The sequence below is a fragment of the Eutrema salsugineum genome, unplaced genomic scaffold, assembly GCF_000478725.1.
Source record: "Eutrema salsugineum unplaced genomic scaffold, Eutsalg1_0 scaffold_7, whole genome shotgun sequence".
NCBI lineage: Eukaryota > Viridiplantae > Streptophyta > Magnoliopsida > Brassicales > Brassicaceae > Eutrema > Eutrema salsugineum.
This window is the reverse complement of record NW_006256486.1, coordinates 6,975,277-6,996,461: the sequence shown is the minus strand read 5'-3', so window position 1 is coordinate 6,996,461 and position 21,185 is coordinate 6,975,277. Positions and strand designations below refer to the sequence as shown.

Genomic DNA, 21,185 nt, shown 5'->3' with positions numbered 1-21,185 from the left:
AACAAAATTACTCAAAATTACAATTATAAACCAAAATAATTCAAAGGACCAGTCTATTGATGGCTTGAAACCGCTCTGTAGCGGTCTATTTTTCTACAAAATTAAATGTGTCATCCTATCTACTTTTCTAGCAATACAAATGTTTGATGAATTTATCGGTTGTGAAATTATTTGTTTGTTTTATTTAATCTAAACGTGTTTAATTTCATCTAGAAGGTTACATTTAGTAAAATATGGTTGGGGCTTAGATCTAAAACTAGTACATGCACACAAGCATAAAAAAACAAACTCTTGTTATATAAATATATAACATAATGTACACAAACAAACCGCACCAAAGTCTTTACTCATGTAAGTAGATGTTCAAGCACTAGTAAATGGAGTTAGTGGCGGCCAAAAGAGCAGCACCGAGACCAGACACGTCTTTAGTATGTTTGATCACAACGTGACTTGCAAGATCATGGCCAAGAAGCTCGACTAGAGAATCTTGCATATACCGTCGATACTGTGGGTACTTCTCGTAGAGTGCACCGTCTATAGCCACAACGGTTCTTTGACCTGAAGCCATTCTTTTGGTTTCGTTTTCAATCTTCTCAAGAATCGCCACTATACCAGCTCCGGCTAGACGCCCTCCACGCTTCACCACCGTGTCACACACTTCCACCACTCTCCTCCTCGCCTTCAGATTGGCCTCGACCTGTTTCCAATATCTCGATAGGGTCGATAAAGTTATCCAAATCTATGGATGTGATTCTTATCCATTGTATATGTTAACTACTTACCTCTAAAAAGTTGTATAGGAATGATCCAACACTCATAAGATCATCCGTATTGTCCTCTTGCATTTTGCACAGATCTTCGGTCCTATACAAAATTTAAAAAAAAAAAATCAAACAAATGATTAACATTCAGTTTGGAATTTTCAACATTTTGATAGCTAATCAAGTTTTCAAAGGCACTCCCTACCTAAAACCAACAGCCACTTTGAGATATACAATTCTATCCATTGATGAGCATCAAAACCAAACCGAACCTAATCTGAACTAATTGTTTAAATCAGAATTTGTTTATGACCAAATTGGTTTTCTTGGTTTAAAAACCAAAATCAAAACTAAATCGAAACAATTCTAGTATACTTAATCAAACCGAACCGGGAATACCAAAATACACAAATTGATAGTTTTCAATCATTTTCTTTGATCTGACCCAAAAGAAATCCAAACCAAACTAAAACGAAACCGAATTACAAATGATTTTTCATTTAGTTTCACTTTTCACAAAACCGATAAACCAATAAAAACTGAGCCAAAACCAAACCGTAAACCGAACTCTCCATCTCTAACTAAACCTACTTTTTAAACCACAAACCAAATCTGGACAGGGAGAAAGATAGTGAGAGAGACAAGTACCTGAGTGCAAAAGGACTGGATAGTTTGACAGGAACGAATTGTCCAAACAAGTCACTAGTTTTACACATTTGGAGCAAAACCCTCCTTACAATTTCACCAAGATACATCCCTGAGATCATCTTCTCATATAACTTCATCCACATATAAACAAATGAAAAACTGTGTAAGAACCAGTGATCATACAGTAACCAAACCAAAAAAAAAACATAATGTTGCTAGAAAAAGGATAAAATTCTCCTACATGTTCACCAGGATTCAGGCTTTCCTTATCCATCTCTTGGTCAAAAATGGTTCTCGGAAGAATCTTAGAAAACCCTCCCCACTCTGTGTTTATGACCTGATTCCAAATCAAAAGATCTTAAGCATGGTAACAATTACGGCGAACATATGTATTTATATATAAATCAATATCAATAATATACCGTTGTTCCAGAAGAAGATTTGTTTTGGAGTTTAGGAATTGCACTCTTCTGCTCTACATAACAAGCGTTTGTCCCGGTGCCAAGAATCACACCGACCATAACATCCTCGTCCCAATACCTTGCTCCAGCTAATGTTCCCACTCCATCATTTACCTTAAAACACACACAAACACCAAAAACTTTACAATATGCACAAGACAAGAGTTTCTTTCCATTTTTGAGAGAAAATAAGAAACATACAAGAGCAGAAACTCGCATATCGAGTCCATGTGCTTCCATAGCTTCATTTAAACAAGCAACCACGTTTTTTCCTTCCTGCAATAACATTTTAATAGGTTACTACAATGTAGTAGAACCACATAAGAAACTTGCGGATCAGAAATATGAACTCACCATTCCAGACACATGAAACCCTTTAGTCCACTTGATTAGTGTCCCTGAATCAATGGAGGTTTGATACACAGGGAAGGAGAAAGTAAATCCTATCTCTCTTTTCCTCCCTTGTTCCAGTGGAAACTGCCCCGGCTTCTCCTTTGCGACAAAATCAGCAAGCTTTGAAGCAATGAACCCAAAGAGTTGCTGCAAAACATTCAATCAAGAACACATTCAATTAAAAAACGATTCACACTCACTCATTGTGTTGTGTTTAAGATTTTTCGTTACCTCACTTGTACCAATCATAAGCTCATGAGGAATCGATAGCTGTTCAGATTCAGCAGCTACGACACGCTTTTCTTTTCCTCCTAATTCCACACTACGCACCCGAAAATTTGTACCTCCTAAATCCAATGCATAGAACAAACCTTCCTCCTTCCTATAATCCATTAATGCAACATCTCAAAAACATCATTTTTATTCTACTTAGTTCATTGTTCCACACTAAAGACTCAAACTTTTCATAATCTTGAGATCACAAGAGCATAAAAGGAGAAATACCCAGAAGGCAAAGCGTCGACAAAAGTCAAGATCATGTCGAGATCTCCACCTCCTTGGACAGCAAGACCGGCTCGCATGTCATCGGAAATGGCGTCGGCTACTTTGCGTAAGAACGGCTTAGGAGTGGCGCAGTCTCTCTGAAACTTGGTCAGCACAGGACACGTCGAAGGAGACTCAGATCGGACGGCGGACATTACGGTGTAATTGGAACGGCGAGATGTGAAAGATCTAACGGTTGGGGTGATAAAAACAGAGGAAGAAGCAGAGGCAAAGCTGATTAGTGACATTGTTCAAGTTTTTGGTTTCTGAATTTGTAAAGGACGAAGCTTTCGAAGTCAAACTTGTCTAGTTGCTGCTACTTTACTTATTTGATTATTTCTCTCCTGTTGAATAAGCAGTTTTTTTTATACAACAACTAGTTTTAGACCATTGATACAGCTCTCGTAAACCATGGGCTTCTTTGTTTTTTAAAATTATCATGTATTAATATTTTCAAAACTAACTGAGACATACCAGAGATTTACCTAAAAAATATTATAATTTTTTTTTTTTGGTATTTCAATATCGCTTCAGACAAAAAGTCGAACGATTCAAGTAACACGACTCGACTCAACTCAACAATCAAAACTAAAACAAACACAAATTGGCAAAGTCATTACCTGAAATTAGGTCGACGAAGAGGTTTGAAATGGAGATAAAACTTCTGAGAATCAACGTGAGAGAACCAACAAAAGATCAGGTATTGAATTTGTAGATTTTGTAGTCAGTCTCAGAGAAACAAGAAACCAATCGATTCTGATCCCAAAACCAATACAAAGTTTTTATTAACCCCTAAACCTTTCTTGACTCAGCATTGCTATCCTCCGGCGACAACTTTTTCCGTGACCCGACGGTGGTTGTCAATGTGCAAAGAGTTTATTAAACTTATTTTTGTTTTTTTTTTTCTTCTTCTTTGGGCCTTGTTATGGGTTTACCTTATTGGTAGTCGGTAGACCCTTTCTTGTTTTTTTGTTACTCGTTTGCATTATCAATCAAAGTATTATTCAAATTTCAAAGCAAAATAAAAAGAGAGACAGAGAGAGAGAGAAAATATCAATAACAAACAGAAAAAGACTAAAAAGAGGCATTTTTGTTTAACAATTATTGATAAATATAAAATGGAAGATAAATTTTCAAGAATAAAAGTTTGTCTCATAGCTATCAGCAATGATATAATAACCGGATCGGTTGAATGACATACTAATAACCAGTTCGGATTGGCCAATTGGGTTTATGAAAAACCAAAATATTAGTTGACTCCAAAAAAAATCATAAAAACCAAAATGACATTTTTTGGACAAATTTATCTTCAATTCACAAGAAGTGCAAATCCATGAAATTATATTTAATTCGTCAAATAATTAACTATCACCATTGTTAAAATTGTTAAATTGTGATAAAATATATATCAAATTGAAGTTCTCGTAACAAAGAGTTCAAATAAACTCTTAAAATTTAGAAATTCTAATGTATGTGACCGTACAAGTTTTATAAAACCACAAGAGAATTATATCTATTATATTAAAACAGAAGCACTTTTAATACTTGCTTCCAAACACTCTCAAAGTTTTTTTAAAAATATATATTAGAAATACTATTAAAATTATTCCAATTTATTCTAATATTATATAAAAATAAAATTTCTTTTATATATACATTTAATTCCAAAAATTAAGATTTTTATTTAAATAACTAAAAATTTCCTTAAATATAGGTTGTATTTAATTTAAAATTTAAACTATTTAATTTTTTCTATCAATAACTTTAATTCTGAAAATAGACTTTGATTTAAATTACTTTACACTTTTTTAAATAAATTTTAGATTTAATTTCACAATTGAAATTTAAATAATATTTTCAAAATAACACATATTAATAATATGATTAATGAATATGTTATTATATTTATTTTTAATCATATTTAATCAAACTAAAATTATGCATATTAAAACTAATAAATATTCAAACTATATGGTAATTTGATGGGACATATTAGATTTTTTTATAATAATTTTGGTTTTATGCGGATTAGATTATCAAAATATGCAAGATATCGAGATAAATATTATTTTAAAATTAATAAATATTTATATAATATAGTAATATGAATTAGACAGGTTAGAATTATGGTTTTATAACCATGGTTATTTTTGGATTAATAGAATGAGTGATTTAGAAATATTTTTTTTATAATAATGATTATTTTTTAATTAATAAAATGACCGGATTAGAATACGTTTTTGTGATCGAAGTCATAATAATATTATAAAATTTTTTTTTAAAAATTATATATAAATATAAAAATAAAATTTTGTCACTTATTAAAAAAAATTATATATCTAAAAAAAACATAACTAATTTGACTAAAATAAATTTCTGTGCGAATGTACGGGGTAAAATCTAGTTGTGGTTTAAATTTGAGTTTGTGAGATTTTTTTGTTTTAAACTTTCCTTAAATAAAACTCATGTTTGACAAAAAAAAAACTCATGTTACACTGTTCATCTCCTGTGCCTCATACAGGCCAAAGAGAGAGCTTTTTGCGATCGAATCATCCAACATATTGGCTTTTCGAGGAACAAAATTGAACGAAATTACATCAAAATAAAGAGATAACTTGGAGATATCTTGCATGATTCCATAAATTTCAGAGATCTGTTCTCCTTTGTTGATTGCTCAAATCAGTGATTGCGACTCGGAGGCGATGCCAATTCTCAGATAGCCCAGCTCGATTGCTTTGATTAGAGCTCCTCTGATTGCCAAAGCTTCTGCAGCTAGAGGAGAGTTGACAAAAATAGAGCCTCTGATCCTTGGTTTATAATTATGTTCCCTTCTGATTTGAAGATACATCTGGTTCCAGCTGCGCACAAGTCTTCTCTCCATGCTCCATCTGTAAAACATCTGATCAAGTTTCTTGGGAAGATAATCCTCAAAACTCTCCTTTTTTCCCAAATTTGGTTTCTTTTCTGGTTTAGCAAGTTGCCATTCTCGCGCTCTTTTAATGGCGTTAGTCATTGTTTCCATTGCAGAGAAGTTCATGTTGTTAAAGATTCTATTGTTTCTTGCAGTCCAGAGGATCCATAGTGATATGATCCTGAAGGACAGCAAGAAAAATCAACAAGAGTTTTGGGCAAAGAGAAGACATGTCTTACTTGTTCAGCACAAATAAAGGCTAAATTCAATTCTACCCGACCAACGACCACTTGTACAACATTCCCAGCTCATACAGATAGCACCTCGAAGTGGAATCGGTTCAATCGGAGTTCAGATGAACGAGTTATTAATTTTACAAGTCAGACAAACTCGAGCTTACTCGATTTGGACCTGTGCGCAATCAAAGAAGGATTACCAAGTCAGAGAGAATCAATCAATGAATCAACATGTTATGGATTCTTGATCCATCCCTGATGTATGCCTCGGGATAGAGTCACACAAAGGATCGATGGAGATCTAACAAGCTGGCCTTCACTCTCTCTTGTTGGATCGGTTCAGGGGAAATGAGGGTGGGTCGATGGCACCACAGATAGGATGGAAGACTCTCTGATACAGCAACACTAACCTTTGAGTGGAATCACACACACACAAAGGCAAGCAACTCTCTCAAGCAAAAGCTTCAAAGAAAACGGCATTATTTTATTGATAAGCAAAAAGTTATCGAACTACAAAGCTGCAAGGGAACTTTATAAACAGTCCATCAGCTTGAACCTTCTAGGGTTCGACTCAAATGAAAAGAAAAGACTCAAAAACCACAGGACTTGCAAAATAAACAAAAGAAAAACGGCAAAGAAACAAGTAAACAGCGAGTTGTCTAATTTGGACACAAATAAGGAAAGTTCTACTTAAATGAATTAAAAAGAAAATAAACTCTTGAGTCTTGACCGAGACTTGATCTCTGGTGTCTATGGGCTCTCGTGGCTCTTAGTCACCACTGAGCTGGTCTTCTATTCCTGCACAAAACTCATAACTAAAGTTTACCTGTTGTGCACGCAAAAGAGGCCATGGAAGAAGTGAGCTGTTCTTGACGTGTGTTGGGGCGATCTTCAGGTGGTCTTCTGCGGCCTTAGTAGTGTTGATGATGCTTGTTGGAAGTGCGTGAATCCTTTCCTTGGCAGCCTCTTCCTCAGCTAGCGTCTCTTGTGCAAGCTCCGGTTGATCGCTATCGGCTAAGTGTTTGGTGTTGCTTGTCTTGGACTCTTGAGTGATGGTCTCCTCGGGCTTTGTGATGGTCTCGACTCCTTGTCCTGTCAAGAGAGATTTCATACCTGTTTTCTTGCTAGACCGTAGCTGGTTCGGTTGAGTTTGAGTCGTGTCCTCTACTTGTTCCTCCTCGGGTGATTGTATGAAGTTAGATACGGCTAAGTTGATCTTTTCACGCAGGCTCCTGGTTCTAGACCGAGTCATGGGACCTGTTTGAAGTGTTGGGAATTGGGATCCTCATTAGAGTGCTCGATGATCTCATCCTTCTCTCCGTCTTCAAGAGGTTTTTCCCTCAAAACTGTTTCACCTGCATCAAAAGGAGACAAATCAGCTACATTGAAACTATGCAAAATGTTAAACTCACCTGGTAGCTCAAGTTTGTAGGGATTGTCATTTATCCTCTCCAAGACAGGGAATGGGCCATCTCCCCTCGGTGCTAGCTTGGAGTTCCTCTTGTGTGGGAATCGTTCAGGCCTCATATGAAGCCAAACCCATTCTCCGGGTTTGAAGACTAACTCTTTGCGGCCCTTATCAGCTCTCCTCTTGTACCCTTCAGTCTTTTTCTCTATGTTCTCCTTGGCCTTTAGATGAAGTTTCTTGATGAACTCTCCCTTCTTCAAGCCATCTAGATTAACTTGTTCCACTTGAGGTAATGGTGAGAGATTTAAAGGGGTTAATGGATTGAACCCATATACAACTTCAAAAGGAGACAGTTTAGTAGCAGAGTGTGTGGCTCGGTTATAAGCAAATTCAACAAAGGGGAGACACTCTAACCAATTTTTCAAATTGTTACCGATGGTGGCTCTGAGTAAGGTCGAAAGTGTGCGGTTCACCACTTCGGTTTGTCCATCGGTCTGGGGGTGGCATGTGGTGGAGAAGAGCAGCTTGGTACCTAGTTTTCTCCAAAGTGTCTTCCAGAAATGACTCAAGAATTTGGTGTCTCTATCTCCTAGGGACCCCGTGTAGACGCACCACTTCTTTAAAGAATAGGTCAGCTGTCTGCGTGGCATCATTCACTTTGGCACAAGGTATGAAGTGTGTCAACTTATAGAATAGGTCCACCACTACAAATATAGAATCCTTGTGCCTCATCTTGGGTAAACCTAGTATAAAATCCATGGAAATATCCACCCAAGGAGCATTAGGGATAGGTAAAGGAATGTATAAGCCATGGGGATGTGACCTGGACTTAGCCTTGCGGCAAGTGATGCATTTTGAACAAAATTTCTCCACATCTTTCTTCATATATGGCCATAAGAAATGGTCCACCAGAACGGCTAAGGTCTTGTTCATGCCGAAATGACCCATTAGGCCACCACAATGAGCTTCTCTTATTAGTAGATCTTGTATAGACCCTTATGGAATGCACATCCTCTTGTCTTTAAACAAAAACCCATCGTGCAGGTAATAAGCTCCAAAGGCTCCTTTTCCACTTGACTTGTAGCTCTCAGAGAAGTCAAGATCCTCTTCGTATAACCCTTTGACGTGTTCGAATCCCAAGACTTTGGCCTCCATGGTGGAGATCAATGCATGTCGCCAAGACAATGCATCTTCCATCTTCCATCCACTTGGCGTGTCTTCTCTTAAGAGTTTTTTGACCTCTCAGGTGCTTAAGGGTTTCATGGTCCGTGTGTATCACAAACTCTTTGGAGAGGAGATAATGTTGCCAAGTCTCCAATGCTCTTACAAGCGCGTACAGCTCCTTGTCATATGTGGGATAATTTAGAGTGGCCCCGCTTAGCTTCTCACTGAAATATGCCACTGGCCTCTGCCTTTGATGTAACACGACTCCAATCCCTAGTCCTGAAGCATCACATTCAACTTCAAACGTTACATCAAAATCAGGTAAAGCTAAGACAGATGCTTGAGTTAAACGAGTTTTAAGGGAGTTAAAATCTGTTTCTTGTGCGGCTCATCAAGTGAATGGTGTGTTCTTTTTGATAACAGCCGTGAGTGGGGTAGTTATTGTGCTGAAATCTCGCACAAACCGGCGGTAACAACTTGCTAGGCCATGAAAACTCCGAACTTGGCTGATGGTGGAAGGGGTCGGCCATTCTTGTATAGCTTTGATCTTCTCCTAATCCAATTGTAAGCCACATTCACTAACAACAAAACCTAAAAATACAAGCTTGTTAGTACAAAATGAGCACTTCTTAAGGTTGGCATAGAGCTCTTCCTTTCGAAGCGTTTTAAGAACTAGTTCTAAGTGCATAAGATGATCAGGTAAACTCTTGCTGTAAATGAGAATATCATCAAAGTACACTACAACAAATTTACCAATGAAAGACCTTAGAACCTGGTTCATTAGGCGCATGAAGGTGCTGGGAGCGTTTGTCAGTCCGAATGGCATCACCAACCATTCATAAAGACCTTGTTTAGTCTTGAAAGCGGTTTTTCACTTATCTCCTTCACGCATTCGCACCTGGTGGTACCCAATCTTAAGATCCACCTTTGAGAAGATTGTTTCACCACTTAGTTCATCAAGCATGTCGTCAAGACGAGGTATAGGGTGTCTGTACTTGATGGTGATGTTGTTAACAGCCCTACAGTCAACGCACATCCTCCAAGTGCCAACTTTCTTAGGCACTAACAACACAGGGACCGCACACGGGCTGAGGCTCTCTCGCACATAGCCCTTGTCCATCAAATCTCTTACTTGCCTCTCAAGTTCTTTGCTTTCCTCGGGATTCATTCTGTAAGCTGGCTTGTTGGGCAATGCTGCACCTGAGATGAGGTCTATTTGATGCTCAATTCCTCGAATGGGAGGCAGGCCGGCTGGTATTTCATCAGGGAAAACATCCTTGAATCGTTCAATGAGAGCTTGAATCTCCGGGGGTATATCTAACTCCTTATTTTCTGCGCTCAAACATTCTTTGTAGACCATTAGTAGCACAGTGCCTTTGGCACTTAAAGTTTTTGAAACGGCGCCAAAAGTGAGATATAAGTTAGTTTTACTTACCTGCTGCTCCTTGCTCATTCTAGCTTGTACTTCATGTACCTCGGAGGGTGTAAGTGGAGCCAACTTATACTTGTGGTCTTTGTGAGTGACTGAATAGAAGTTAGTACGTCCATTGTGCAATGTGGCTCGATCATATTGCCAAGGTCTCTCTAGAAAAATATGTCCAGCCTGCATCGGCACTACATCAGACAAGACTTGATCTCGGTATTTGCCTACACTGAAGGGAACGGTGACTTGATTGGTAACTTTCAGCTCGGTCGTGTCATTGAGCCATTTTAGTTTGTATGGTCGAGGGTGTTTAACGGTTTCTAGTCTCAACCTGTCCACCATAACCTTGCTAGCAACATTATCACAAGATCCTCCATCAATGACTAAGTTACATACCTTGTCTCGGATGGTGCAACGAGTGTGAAACAAATTTTCACGTTGGAGCTTCTCCTCCTGGTTGACAAGGACACTGAGCACACGTCGAGTCACCAATAGATCTCCCGTGTCAGGGTACTCTACTTCTTCTCCGAGATCATCTGGCTCATCATCGAGCTCATCTTGAGACTCATAGTCTCCACCGGGTAGCAACACCATTACACGTTGGTTTGGGCACTCTCTAGCCATGTGACCTCTCCCCTGACACTTAAAACATATGATTTCACGAGTTCTAGGCGCACTAGAGAACTTACCTTGCTCCACACGTGAAGTCTTAGCTGTTTTGGTGGCTTTGCCTTTGTAGCGTGAATCGATTTCTATAACCTTTCCTTTGTCCACCGGTTTGGAGCTACTAGCGTTCCAGGTCTGAGGAGCACGGTTTCTGTTTGACAAGGCGGTTTTGTGCTTGATCTGCTGCTCCACTTGCTCTGACAAGTGCAACAGGTCATGCATCCCACTATATTGAGCTCGCTCCACTTTACGAGCTATAATCTCTTGTAAGCTATCTATAAACTGGGCCATCAAAGCCTCCTCAGTCTCCTAGAGCTCCAACAGGTTCACCATCTTCTCAAACTCCTCAAAATATTCATGCACTGACCTAGTTCCCTGCGACAATTTTTGAAAACGTTTTTGTAAGTCTCAGTGATAATGATCAGGCACATACCTTGATTGCAGCAGGAACTTCATGTCTCGCCATGTTGTGACCGGTGCAAAGTGGTTCCTCCTCCGGTCTGCCACGTTCCTGTCCCACCATGCTAAGGCATTATCTGTGAGTTGGGCTCCAGCAAGCGCCACCTTCTTACGGTCAGAGTAACTGTAACACTCAAAGATATATTCAAGCCTTCTCTCCCAGTCTAAGTACACGCCGGGATCTGCTTTGCCAGCAAAAGTTGGGGGAGTTAGCTTAACATCATAATTACCTTCTCTTGCCTCGTCTAGTCTTGCGTTTTGTCTCGCAAAGGGTCACGAGCTGGTTGTTGTTGATGTTGCAATGGATCGGGAGGTATATCATCTTCCCAGATGGGCATCTCCTCTTCTGGTTGAGGTGGGTTTCACCGGGCCTCCCAAGCTCCCCTGGCTGCTCAAATGAAAAGAAAAGACTCAAAAACCACATGACTTGCAAAAGAAACAAAAGAAAAACGGCAAAGAAACAAGTAAACAGCGAGTTGTCTCATTTGGACACAAATAAGAAAAGTTATACTTAAATAAATTAAAAAGAAAATAAACTCTTGAGTCTTGACCGAGACTTGATCTCTGGTGTCTCTGGGCTATCGTGGCTCTTAGTCACCACTGAGCTGGTCTTCTGTTCCTGCACAAAACTCATAAATAAAGTTTACATGTTGTGCACGCAAAAGAGGCCATGGGAGAAGTGAGCTGTTCTTGACGTGTGTTGGGGCGATCTTCAGGTGGTCTTCTGCGGCCTTGGTAGTGTGATGATGCTTGTTTCAAGTGCGAGAATCCTTTCCTTGGCAGCCTCTTCCTCAGCTAGCGTCTCTTGTGCAAGCTCCGGTTGATCGTTATCGGCTAAGTGTTTGGTGTTGCTTGTCTTGGACTCTTGGGTGATGGTCTCCTCGGGCTTTTTGATGGTCTCGACTCCTTGTCCTGTCAAGAGAGATTTCATACCTGTTTTCTTGCTAGACCGTGGCTGGTTCGGTTGAGTTTGAGCAGTGTCCTCTACTTGCTCCTCCTCGGGTGTTTGTATGAAGTTAGATACGGCTAAGTTGATCTTTTCACGCAGGCTCCTGGTTCTAGACCAAGTCCTGGGACCTGTTTGAAGTGTTGGGATATTGGGATCCTCATTAGAGTGCTCGATGACCTCATCAATCCCAGAACCACGTCGAATTGGATTCACATCAAAACCGATTCAGAATTGGGAGATATGGATTTTACAAACCAGTTGATTTGGTTCAGACCCGATTATGCGTCCATGCCAAAGATCAAGTCGCACAGTCCAACTCAGAAGAGATCTCGACAAGAAACCACTTGGAGAAGCTTAATGGATCTCATGTGGTTCTAACAAGCCCAAGAACAGACAATGGATCACAAAGATACACTCCATTTTCCTAAATGGGTCGACATGAAGAGTTTTAGGCCCAAAACAAATTATTTAAATTTATGGCTCAAAAGAAGTGACGAAAATTTAGAAGCATTTATCTTTCTCTAGATGCATTGGTTGTATTTAATTCTCATTTTGCTAAGTTGAGTGCATGTAAGGTAGCTTTTATTTGTTTAGCTTTATTTTCAAGTTTCTCTTTTCTATTTAAACTCATGTAATCTCACTTGAGAGAAATAAGTTTTAATCAATATTTTTGGAACCTTTGAGAGTGATTCTCATTCTCTTTTTGATCATGGTGTGTAATATCAATTGATCAGATCATGTGGTGTAATATCCGTGGTTGGCTTATCAAATGGTTTTTTATCCCCGTTTGTGGCGCCTTTGTTCCACATATCCGTCTTTTTGTGTCATATCCAAGGGATCACACTGGTATATCAGGAGCCTTCTGAAGCTTCTTTGCGACCATTCACTCCACTTATTATTCATTGAGACTTCACCATTTCTTTGAGACAAGCTTATCCTCTTTACCAACTTCTGAGTGCCGATCTTTGGGAAGATCACATCACAGAGGATCCACAGATATATGGGGCCAGATCCCACTCTTATTGGTGGGAGGCATGTTATCCCTTTGAGACTCATAATTCTTGCTTTGATATTAGGGACAAGGGATGTGTCTATTCTCATTTTCGCTGGTATCAAGTCCCAGACCTCTTGAGCGTACGCGCAAAGGAAAAATATGTGTTTTGCTGTTTGGGTTCACTGCATCGAATGCAGCTCGAATGTGGGATTATTCTCCTAGTGACAAGGTTTTTGCCGACTGGTAATGCTCCTTGCATTGTTTTCCAAAGAAAAAGCTTTATCTTTTCTGAAAAACTCCCATATCTCGGTTTTCCAATTGAAGTCTCTGGTTAAAATAGGAGTTGATCCGTCTTAGGAATAGGTAGAATTAGCTGTGTAATATCCAGTTTTTGTTGTGTATTCTCCTGATGCTTGTGGTATCCAGATATGCTTGTTAGGGGCATCATATGAGCTTGGTCTGGTGCACAAGATCTCCGTTTCATACTCTGATAAGATTTCGCTTATCAGATCAACATTCCATTCCCTTGTGTTGCTCACAAACAGGTCAGCCACTTTCATCTTGTAGACATTCTCTAGAGCAGGGCCAATAAGTTTGCATATTTTTCTAGTTGATATCCAGTTGTCCTCCCACATGCTAGTTGGTTTTCTATCTCCAATGGCTTTTCCAATGTTTTTCTTTAGGAGATATCTTTCCACTAAAATTTCACGCCATCCATGCGAAATTGATTCAGTGATTTGTGCTTCTAACAGGTTGGATGATGGAAAATATTTGCCTTTTAAGACTCTGCTCAAAAGACACTCTGGTTTAGTCAATAGGCGCCAACTTAGCTTTGCTAGTAGAGCATCGTTGAACTGTTGTACATCTCTAAACCTCAGTCCTCCTTCATTCTTTTCTTTTGTAAGTTTGTGCCAAGCCACCCAGCATATTTTCTTTTCTTCTGGATTAGCACCCCCACCAGAATCTGCTAAGAACTAACTGTATTCTTTTGCATAGGTTTACAGGGAGTTTGAAGCAGGACATTGAATATGTAGGCATTAATGAAAGTACAGCTTTAAGGAGAACCATTTTCCCAGCGCTGGAGAGTAATTTTGAAGCCCAAGATACTGATCTCTGCCTTATTCTGTCTATAATTGAGCTGAATAGGTCTTTATTTTTTCGGCCAAAGTGCTCGGATAAACTCAGGTATTTTCCAACACCCCCCCCCCCCTTCATTTTAAATGCTAAGTGCATTCTTAACTCGTTCTCCGATGTTGTTTGGTGTTCTTCTAGAGTTTTTGGGGTTTGTAAAACATTTTTGTGAGTTAAAGGTAGATTTTTGAAAAACAATTTTAAACATATGCTAACTTAAGTTTGACCAGTAGGTATGTTACTGAAACTGTTAAATTTTGTTTTTGTGTTGTGCTACCCTTGTTTTAAGTATAAATGCTATTTCTATGTAATAGAGGTCTAATTGATCACTTGTTTGAGACTAAAGAAACTGCGTCAAACGATGATCACATATGCTGGATTATTGTGGTTAGACAGAGTTTGAGATTCTTCCAAGAATATAAGTTATAACGTAAAAAACTTCAAAATCTTTTGTTATATTTCAAAACTCTTGATGTTATAACGTTAAAAACTTTATTATTAAGCAGATTAATTAACGTAAGGAGAGTATAGTTACTCCCTAGTTTTTCTCTTATTTCTTGATGTTGGTATCACACAAATAAAGAGGAAATAACTTGTTAAGCGCATGACACTCGAATTACTTAAGACAAAACAATTCACAGTCACCAATTTGTTTGTTTTGAGGAACTTAATCTCCTGGGACCCACAGATAAGTGTAGGAACATTTGGGTACAAGTATATTTCTTCCAGAGGAGCTAGTGTGTGTAACACATAAGGTATGATTTCACATATATGTTTCACCGTCATCGTTACAAAAGAAATAATGCTGTCCCAAAGAACTAAGTGGGCTAATGCTCTGTGTAAACCTTCTGCATTCCCTGACTCAACAAATGTCTTGTAGTAAGAACACGCATACTGTGTTGAAACTAGTATCAAGAAAGCAAAGCCTCTCGCTTCTAAACCACTCTGGATGGTTTTCGTACCGATATCTCAATAGATTAATCCCAACATCAATGTGCTGCATTTAGAAAACAATGTCTTAGAAGGTGGAAAAAAGAATCCTAAACTTACTGCTAGTTAAAAAAAAGAAGTCTGAGTTTTGAAAATCTGAATGTGAAGTGTGATCTTGAAGTCTCAACAAGTTTTTTCACCAACTATTAAACTTCACAGTGAGACTTAGAGATCAGATTTCATGCTCAGGCTTCTCCTGGAAATCTCACCGTCTCATGAAGAAATCTGGTTGGATTCCGCTGTGCGTGATACCAATATGTTGATGAGTTTACTTTGACTTTGTTCCTTTTCTTGTACTCTCTGCAAGTCAAGTTATTCGTCTGAGATCAAAAAGGTAGGAACACACACATACAATAAAAAAACTTAGAGCAGTGAGACTTACGGGCAATTTTTCAACCATTCAATCATTACTTTGGCCTTTTCCTTGTCGAAAGGTTTAAAAGGATCGTACCCATTGCTGCGTGTAGTCAGGTTCATATGAATTACCTTCTCTACAACATGGGTACCCTTTTCGCCTGCTTCGTGGTTAATCTGCTCAGACCTTGATTTCACAATGAGCGCTGCTGCTTTCTCCCTTACATCGTGCTTTGCTCTCCTCACTTTATCGAAATCTACATTTGGAGGTTTTGTTTTACAAACTACAAATTCTGGTTCCAGTGTTGTTTTCCCTACATTGAGCTCATCTTTGTCCTTGACCTGATCCGGGAATGATTCTTCAAAACATGTACCTATTTAAAAAAGTAGTACGAACAACATATGACCAAATTTTTTTGCAGAAAATTTTGAAAATCTTTGTGTTTATATTTCCCAAATAGCTTCCTGAATTTTTCAAAATTTGAAGAAAAAGTAATGCAAACATAACTAACTCCACCACAGGTTTAGGAAGCGCATTTTCTTATGGATTGCTTTCTGAGAAATACTAAAAGTAGGAATATTACAAGCAAGAAATTAGGAACCATTTTGCCTCTTATGTCTTTGCGTCGACGTGCTTTAGTAATTAGTACCAATCTTAATAATAATTTCACGTTAGAAATCCCAATTTTTACTTCCTTCTTTAATAGCTTTTTGTCCAAATGGATTATTTTGGATAAATTCTTGAACATTCTCAGCTTTTACTAGCTTCTCCAACTACAGCCTCAGATCACCACCATCACCTGTTATTAACATCAAAGTACCAAAACGTATAATGATGTATATAACTATTAATCAAACATACAAGAAAAAATTACTGTTAACATTTTTTTATTTTACCTAACGATGTATCTTTCTCGTTGTGGTAATCGTATGTGTCAGAGAATATTGCTGTATGTGGCTCAGATAATTCTTTTATACATACAATTATCACAAAAAATTAAATATTCCCTTAAAATAATGTAGTTTCGTTGTGATAATTGTATGTGTATCTGATTTTACAGCCACATACAGCAATATTCCCTGACACATACAATTATCACAATGAGAAAGATACATCGTTAGGTAAAAAAAAAAAGATGTTATCAGTATTTCTCTCTTATATGTTTGATTAATAGTTATATACATCATTATATATTTTGGTACTTTGATGTTAATAATAGGTGATAGTGGTGATCTGAAGCTGTATTTGGAGAAGCTAGTAGAAACTGAGAATGTTCAAGAATTTATCCAAAAGAATCCATTTGGACAAGAAGCTATTAAAGAAGAAATTATCGAGTCAAGGAATGTACAAGGTTTGCACATAGCATTTCCTCTTGGAGCCTATTCTTACCGTATAGGAGATATACCAGATTTATGCAAATCAAACAAAATATGGGGTCTCAATGTGAATGATATCTACTCCTCCATGCATCTAAAAGAATATCATTGGATAGCTATGTGGATTTCAATTCGATCGAGGCACATCGTTCTTTGAGACAGCATTATTTCTTATGCTAACGATGAAGAGATCACTGAAACTGCGGTGAAACTTATATGTGAAATCATACCTTACGTGATACACACTAGCTCCTCTAGAAGAAAGATACTCGCACCCAAATGTTCCCTACACTTATCTGGGGTCCAAGGAGATCAAGTTCCTCAAAACAAACAAACTGGTGACTGTGGAGTGTATTGTCTTAAATACATCGAATGTCATACGCTTAACAAGTCATTTCCTCCTTTTTGTGTGATACCAACATCAAGAAAATAAGGAAAAAACTAGGGAGCGAATGTAATCTCCTTACGTTAACGTCATATCATTATGATCTATATTAATAACGTTAAAAACTTACGTATTCAGTAAAAAACGTAAAAAACTTCAAAATGCTTAATTAATAACGTAAACAACTTCATTCGTTATTAGTCATGTCATGATCTGAATTATAGTTAAGTAATTAAGATCGTCACATACGTATTCAGTAATTTCTCAATATTGTAATATCTTTAAGATATTTAGTTCATGTAACTTAACACAATAGCACACAAGACTATTCCATAAATGAAAATATTTACTTTTACATACAAAACTTCTAAAGTGAATCAATAAAGATAGTTAAAAGGTTATTAGTTTGATTTAATTGGATTCCAATGTTGCACACTATAAAGAAATTTAGTTAGCCACCTACATTATAAAACCAACCTGCAAGCACCACTCCTCTCATTAGCGTATATTAAGTTCGGAGTCCAATGTTGCACACTATAAAGAAATTTAGTTAGGCACCTACAATATAAAACCAACCTGCAAGCACCACTCCTCTCATTCTACGTACCTTTTTGTTATACACATTTCCCTTCTTTCTGCAACTTTGCTCTTTCTATAGCAAACATAAAACCACCGTTTATTATTTTGTCGACTTCAGCATTAGAACTTAATCAGGCATGATATTTTTAATCCAGAAACAAAAAAAAACAAAAATTAAATTGAAAAAAGTTAATTATCAACCAAAATGTCGTGGTAAAACAGTGTTGTTCAAGTGCTTGAGGACTTGTCATGTGGAAACGAGTCACATTTCATCATTATTTTGAATTTCGTTTTCGTCATTGTAGTCATTTTAAGTGACAAGAGAATTCATTTTTCTACTAAGTAGTTAGTAGTTCAGGGATTAGTATGGATTTAAAGGTCCATAATTTTTATCGTTACCGTAAAAAGGTAATTGTTACATTTTTAATGACCACCAACGTACGTTAAATCGAATTCATAGAATGAAAGAAAGGAGACAGTACTAGTCATTTACTCTCGACTAGGCCACACCAAACTAATTGTACACAATAATATGCTAATTCTTGTTCCTAAATATTACAACCACTGCCTCACACATTTCACTAAATAACTTACAAATCCAAATCTTGAAAAGTTCAATTTTTTTTTTTTGTTAAGGCTCGGAAACTTTGTAGATAACTACAAAGCAAGGAAGTATGGCCTTGGGGTTAAACACAACCAAGTCGTCCAGGTTTGTGTAAACCCCAGCAACGCCCGCCACAGAATCATACGAGCCAGAACCAATCTCATCTTCCGGCGCGTCGCTCTGCACGCGCCTCACTCTCCCGGCGATCACACGGCAAACAAGCATCGCTCTCCGCTGGTCAAAGCACCTCAATGCATCGTGGGCTCTTCCGCTACTCGCCGTGGTCCTCACGCCCTTGATCTCATTGGTTCCACCTCCTAAACGCAGCGTTTTGGCGTGGAAGCCGTGGCGGATAATGGTGCAAACCCGGCAGCCAGGGACGTTGGAGCAGAGAGAAGTCGAACCGCGAGAGCCAAGGGAGCAAGAAACGGTGGTGCAGTGAAACCGGAGGAGCTCGTTGCCGTCGGCAGCTGATCGAGGCTCTTTTCTGGTGGATGCATGTGCATGGGACTTGACTGCGTCGCGACAATCTTCAAACCGTTGGATCGTGCGTTGGGTGTTGTGGACTTTTAATATCCGTTCGATCTTGTAGATGGGACTGTCTTTTCTTAACCAGCTAGATTTGAAGATGATATCCACTATGTTTCTCCCTGAATCCTCTGGCCCCAGCTCGGACACTGTTATCAAAATATTTAACAACATTACAAAAATATCTTTACAATTTTGTTTGTCGATATAGAAATGGATGTATCCTTAAATCTACCACAAGTAGAAGGAATCCAAGATTAATAGAGATGGATCCTTAAATCTAGCTCGAATAGATAGGATCCAAGATTTGTTGATAATTACAAAATACTTGTATACAAAACCATTACAAAACGTTTTTATATGTAATATAACATGGGCCAATATAAAATTCTATATATGTGATAAAAGTATCTACCTAGTAAAAGTCTACAAGCCTGAAAGCTTATATTCATATTATCTAAACCACAATGACGTGTACATATTTTTGTATTATTTTTTAATGTGAATAAAACTGGATTATTTTTTTTGGTTTATGATGATATTTGTTGTTAGATGTAAAATAGGGATGGTAGATTAATGATGTAAAATTATGTTGTTTGTCGCCTAATATGTGATTACGACATAAAATATTCTAATCTTATGCTAGCTGCTGTACATGCATATCCAAAAACAACGACATGACATGCCAGATTTATGGCCCCAGTTACGAGAAAAGAAAAATAATAAAAGACAGACCAAACTATTATTTTAATACTTTTAAAACTAATTAATTGATAAATCCAAAGAATCAAAATTAATTAATTTGTTTTTCTGACCGAAAACATAAACAAAAATTTGAGTTAAGCTGAACTTTTTCTGATCCATATATATATTAATGGTTATGTGTGCCCGCGTATTTTAGATATTTCGACAGTTTTTAAGCTCCTATAAATGGTACAAAATGAGTTTTTTTTATTATTTTGTATGAGTAAGAAATTTTTAATTAAGGATCGTATATCACTTGAAATCAACTTCAAGATATGTTATGTAGTTCCTTCAGATGTTAGTATGTTACTCGATTTTGTAACTTCTAAACTTTGTTCTTGGTACTTTTTTAGTTGAGCTAATTATACTGTTTTATACCAACGCAAATTTTGTTTATTTTAATTCTCGTATTGAAAAATGATAAATTAAAAGAAAAACTTACCGGCGTGACGAACTGCTTGATGATTCTCCAAGGTTTCAAGCTTAGGAAATACCTCCCCACATTGTGGACATGCAAATATTCTTGGTGATATTGGATACCTACATCATTAATTACATACAAACAGATCATTAATTACATACTCATCAATTAACTAATCTTATTAATTGTAATTCATATAAAAAAAGATTTGAACCTGCTGGGATCAACAATCATGTGGCACTCATAGCAACCGGAGAGTTTTCTAAAGTGCATCGCTTTAGAAGATGAATATGACGTGTAAGCTCCACAACCGTTGGATCTAACAGAAGAAAAAGATCCACGGGTGACGGGTTTTCGGGTCAACAACCCGGCATCTTGACCTAGGTTGCTACTCTCAGGCGAGTGATCGGAGCGGTGAATCACACGTGCATTACCGTAAATAACATCACTGAACTTACATAGAGAGGAGCCACAAGATGATGACGTAACCTTTGATGGGTCGTGCACTCGTGGACCTTCGATTTGCTTGCAGCTCAAAAGGTTCTTTATCTGGCTCCATGACGAGAACGACGAAGATGATGATGATGATGATGATGATAATACTGTCTTCTGCTTCTGCTTCACCTTTTGCCTTTGCGTTTGCATTAGCGTCTGAGGCGGCGGGGGCGTTTTCTTGTTTCTGTTCTTCTTCTTTTGGTCTGAAGATAAACGCGTTTGCTTGGTTTGGTCTGGTAAGAAAGGTAAAGGAGGAGCCATTAAAAGAGAGAATGAAATCGAAAGACAGTGAAAGTTAGATTATACTGTCGATAATATATAGAATCTACTATATAAGGAGAGAGAGAGTAGATTGAGAGAATAGTGCATCTTTGTTGTTTTATATGCTTGTGTTTTTGGTGGGAAGGGATCCAAGAAGACAAAGTGATCCAGTGGGAACAACCTGTTACATATAACTGATCCATACATTTATATATATATAGATATGTGTGTGTGTATAGAATTTTGGTTACATTTATACCAACTCTATTTAATATTCAGAAGCACTAATGTATTTGATGA

At 37.7% G+C, this 21,185-nt stretch overlaps 3 protein-coding genes across 4 annotated transcripts; all 3 read right to left on the bottom strand.

Moving 5' to 3' along the window:
- Positions 1-276: 276 nt before the first annotated feature.
- LOC18010392 (hexokinase-like 1 protein) lies at positions 277-3,684 on the bottom strand. Of its 2 annotated transcripts, XM_024150885.1 has the most exons (10): positions 3,427-3,684; positions 2,768-2,995; positions 2,495-2,645; positions 2,225-2,410; positions 2,072-2,146; positions 1,832-1,984; positions 1,651-1,746; positions 1,410-1,540; positions 783-864; positions 277-697 (listed from the first exon to the last, which is right to left on the bottom strand). In XM_024150885.1, the coding sequence occupies exons 2-10, from the start codon at positions 2,959-2,961 to the stop codon at positions 371-373; spliced, it is 1,395 nt and encodes a 464-aa protein (XP_024006653.1). In that variant the 5' UTR covers positions 2,962-2,995; positions 3,427-3,684; the 3' UTR covers positions 277-370. The 2 variants fall into 2 exon arrangements, with proteins under 2 accessions (XP_024006653.1, XP_006393517.1); XM_006393455.2 differs by lacking the exon at positions 3,427-3,684 and having other exon boundaries at positions 2,768-3,147.
- A 5,712-nt stretch (positions 3,685-9,396) lies between these two features.
- Positions 9,397-10,905, bottom strand: LOC112083017. The gene has a single exon (XM_024150737.1). The coding sequence runs from the start codon at positions 10,903-10,905 to the stop codon at positions 9,397-9,399; it is 1,509 nt and encodes a 502-aa protein (XP_024006505.1).
- A 7,366-nt stretch (positions 10,906-18,271) lies between these two features.
- On the bottom strand, positions 18,272-20,923 carry LOC18010701. Its single transcript, XM_006393454.2, has 3 exons — positions 20,344-20,923; positions 20,151-20,248; positions 18,272-19,113 (listed from the first exon to the last, which is right to left on the bottom strand). The coding sequence occupies exons 1-3, from the start codon at positions 20,883-20,885 to the stop codon at positions 18,464-18,466; spliced, it is 1,290 nt and encodes a 429-aa protein (XP_006393516.1). The 5' UTR covers positions 20,886-20,923; the 3' UTR covers positions 18,272-18,463.
- Positions 20,924-21,185: the final 262 nt, after the last annotated feature.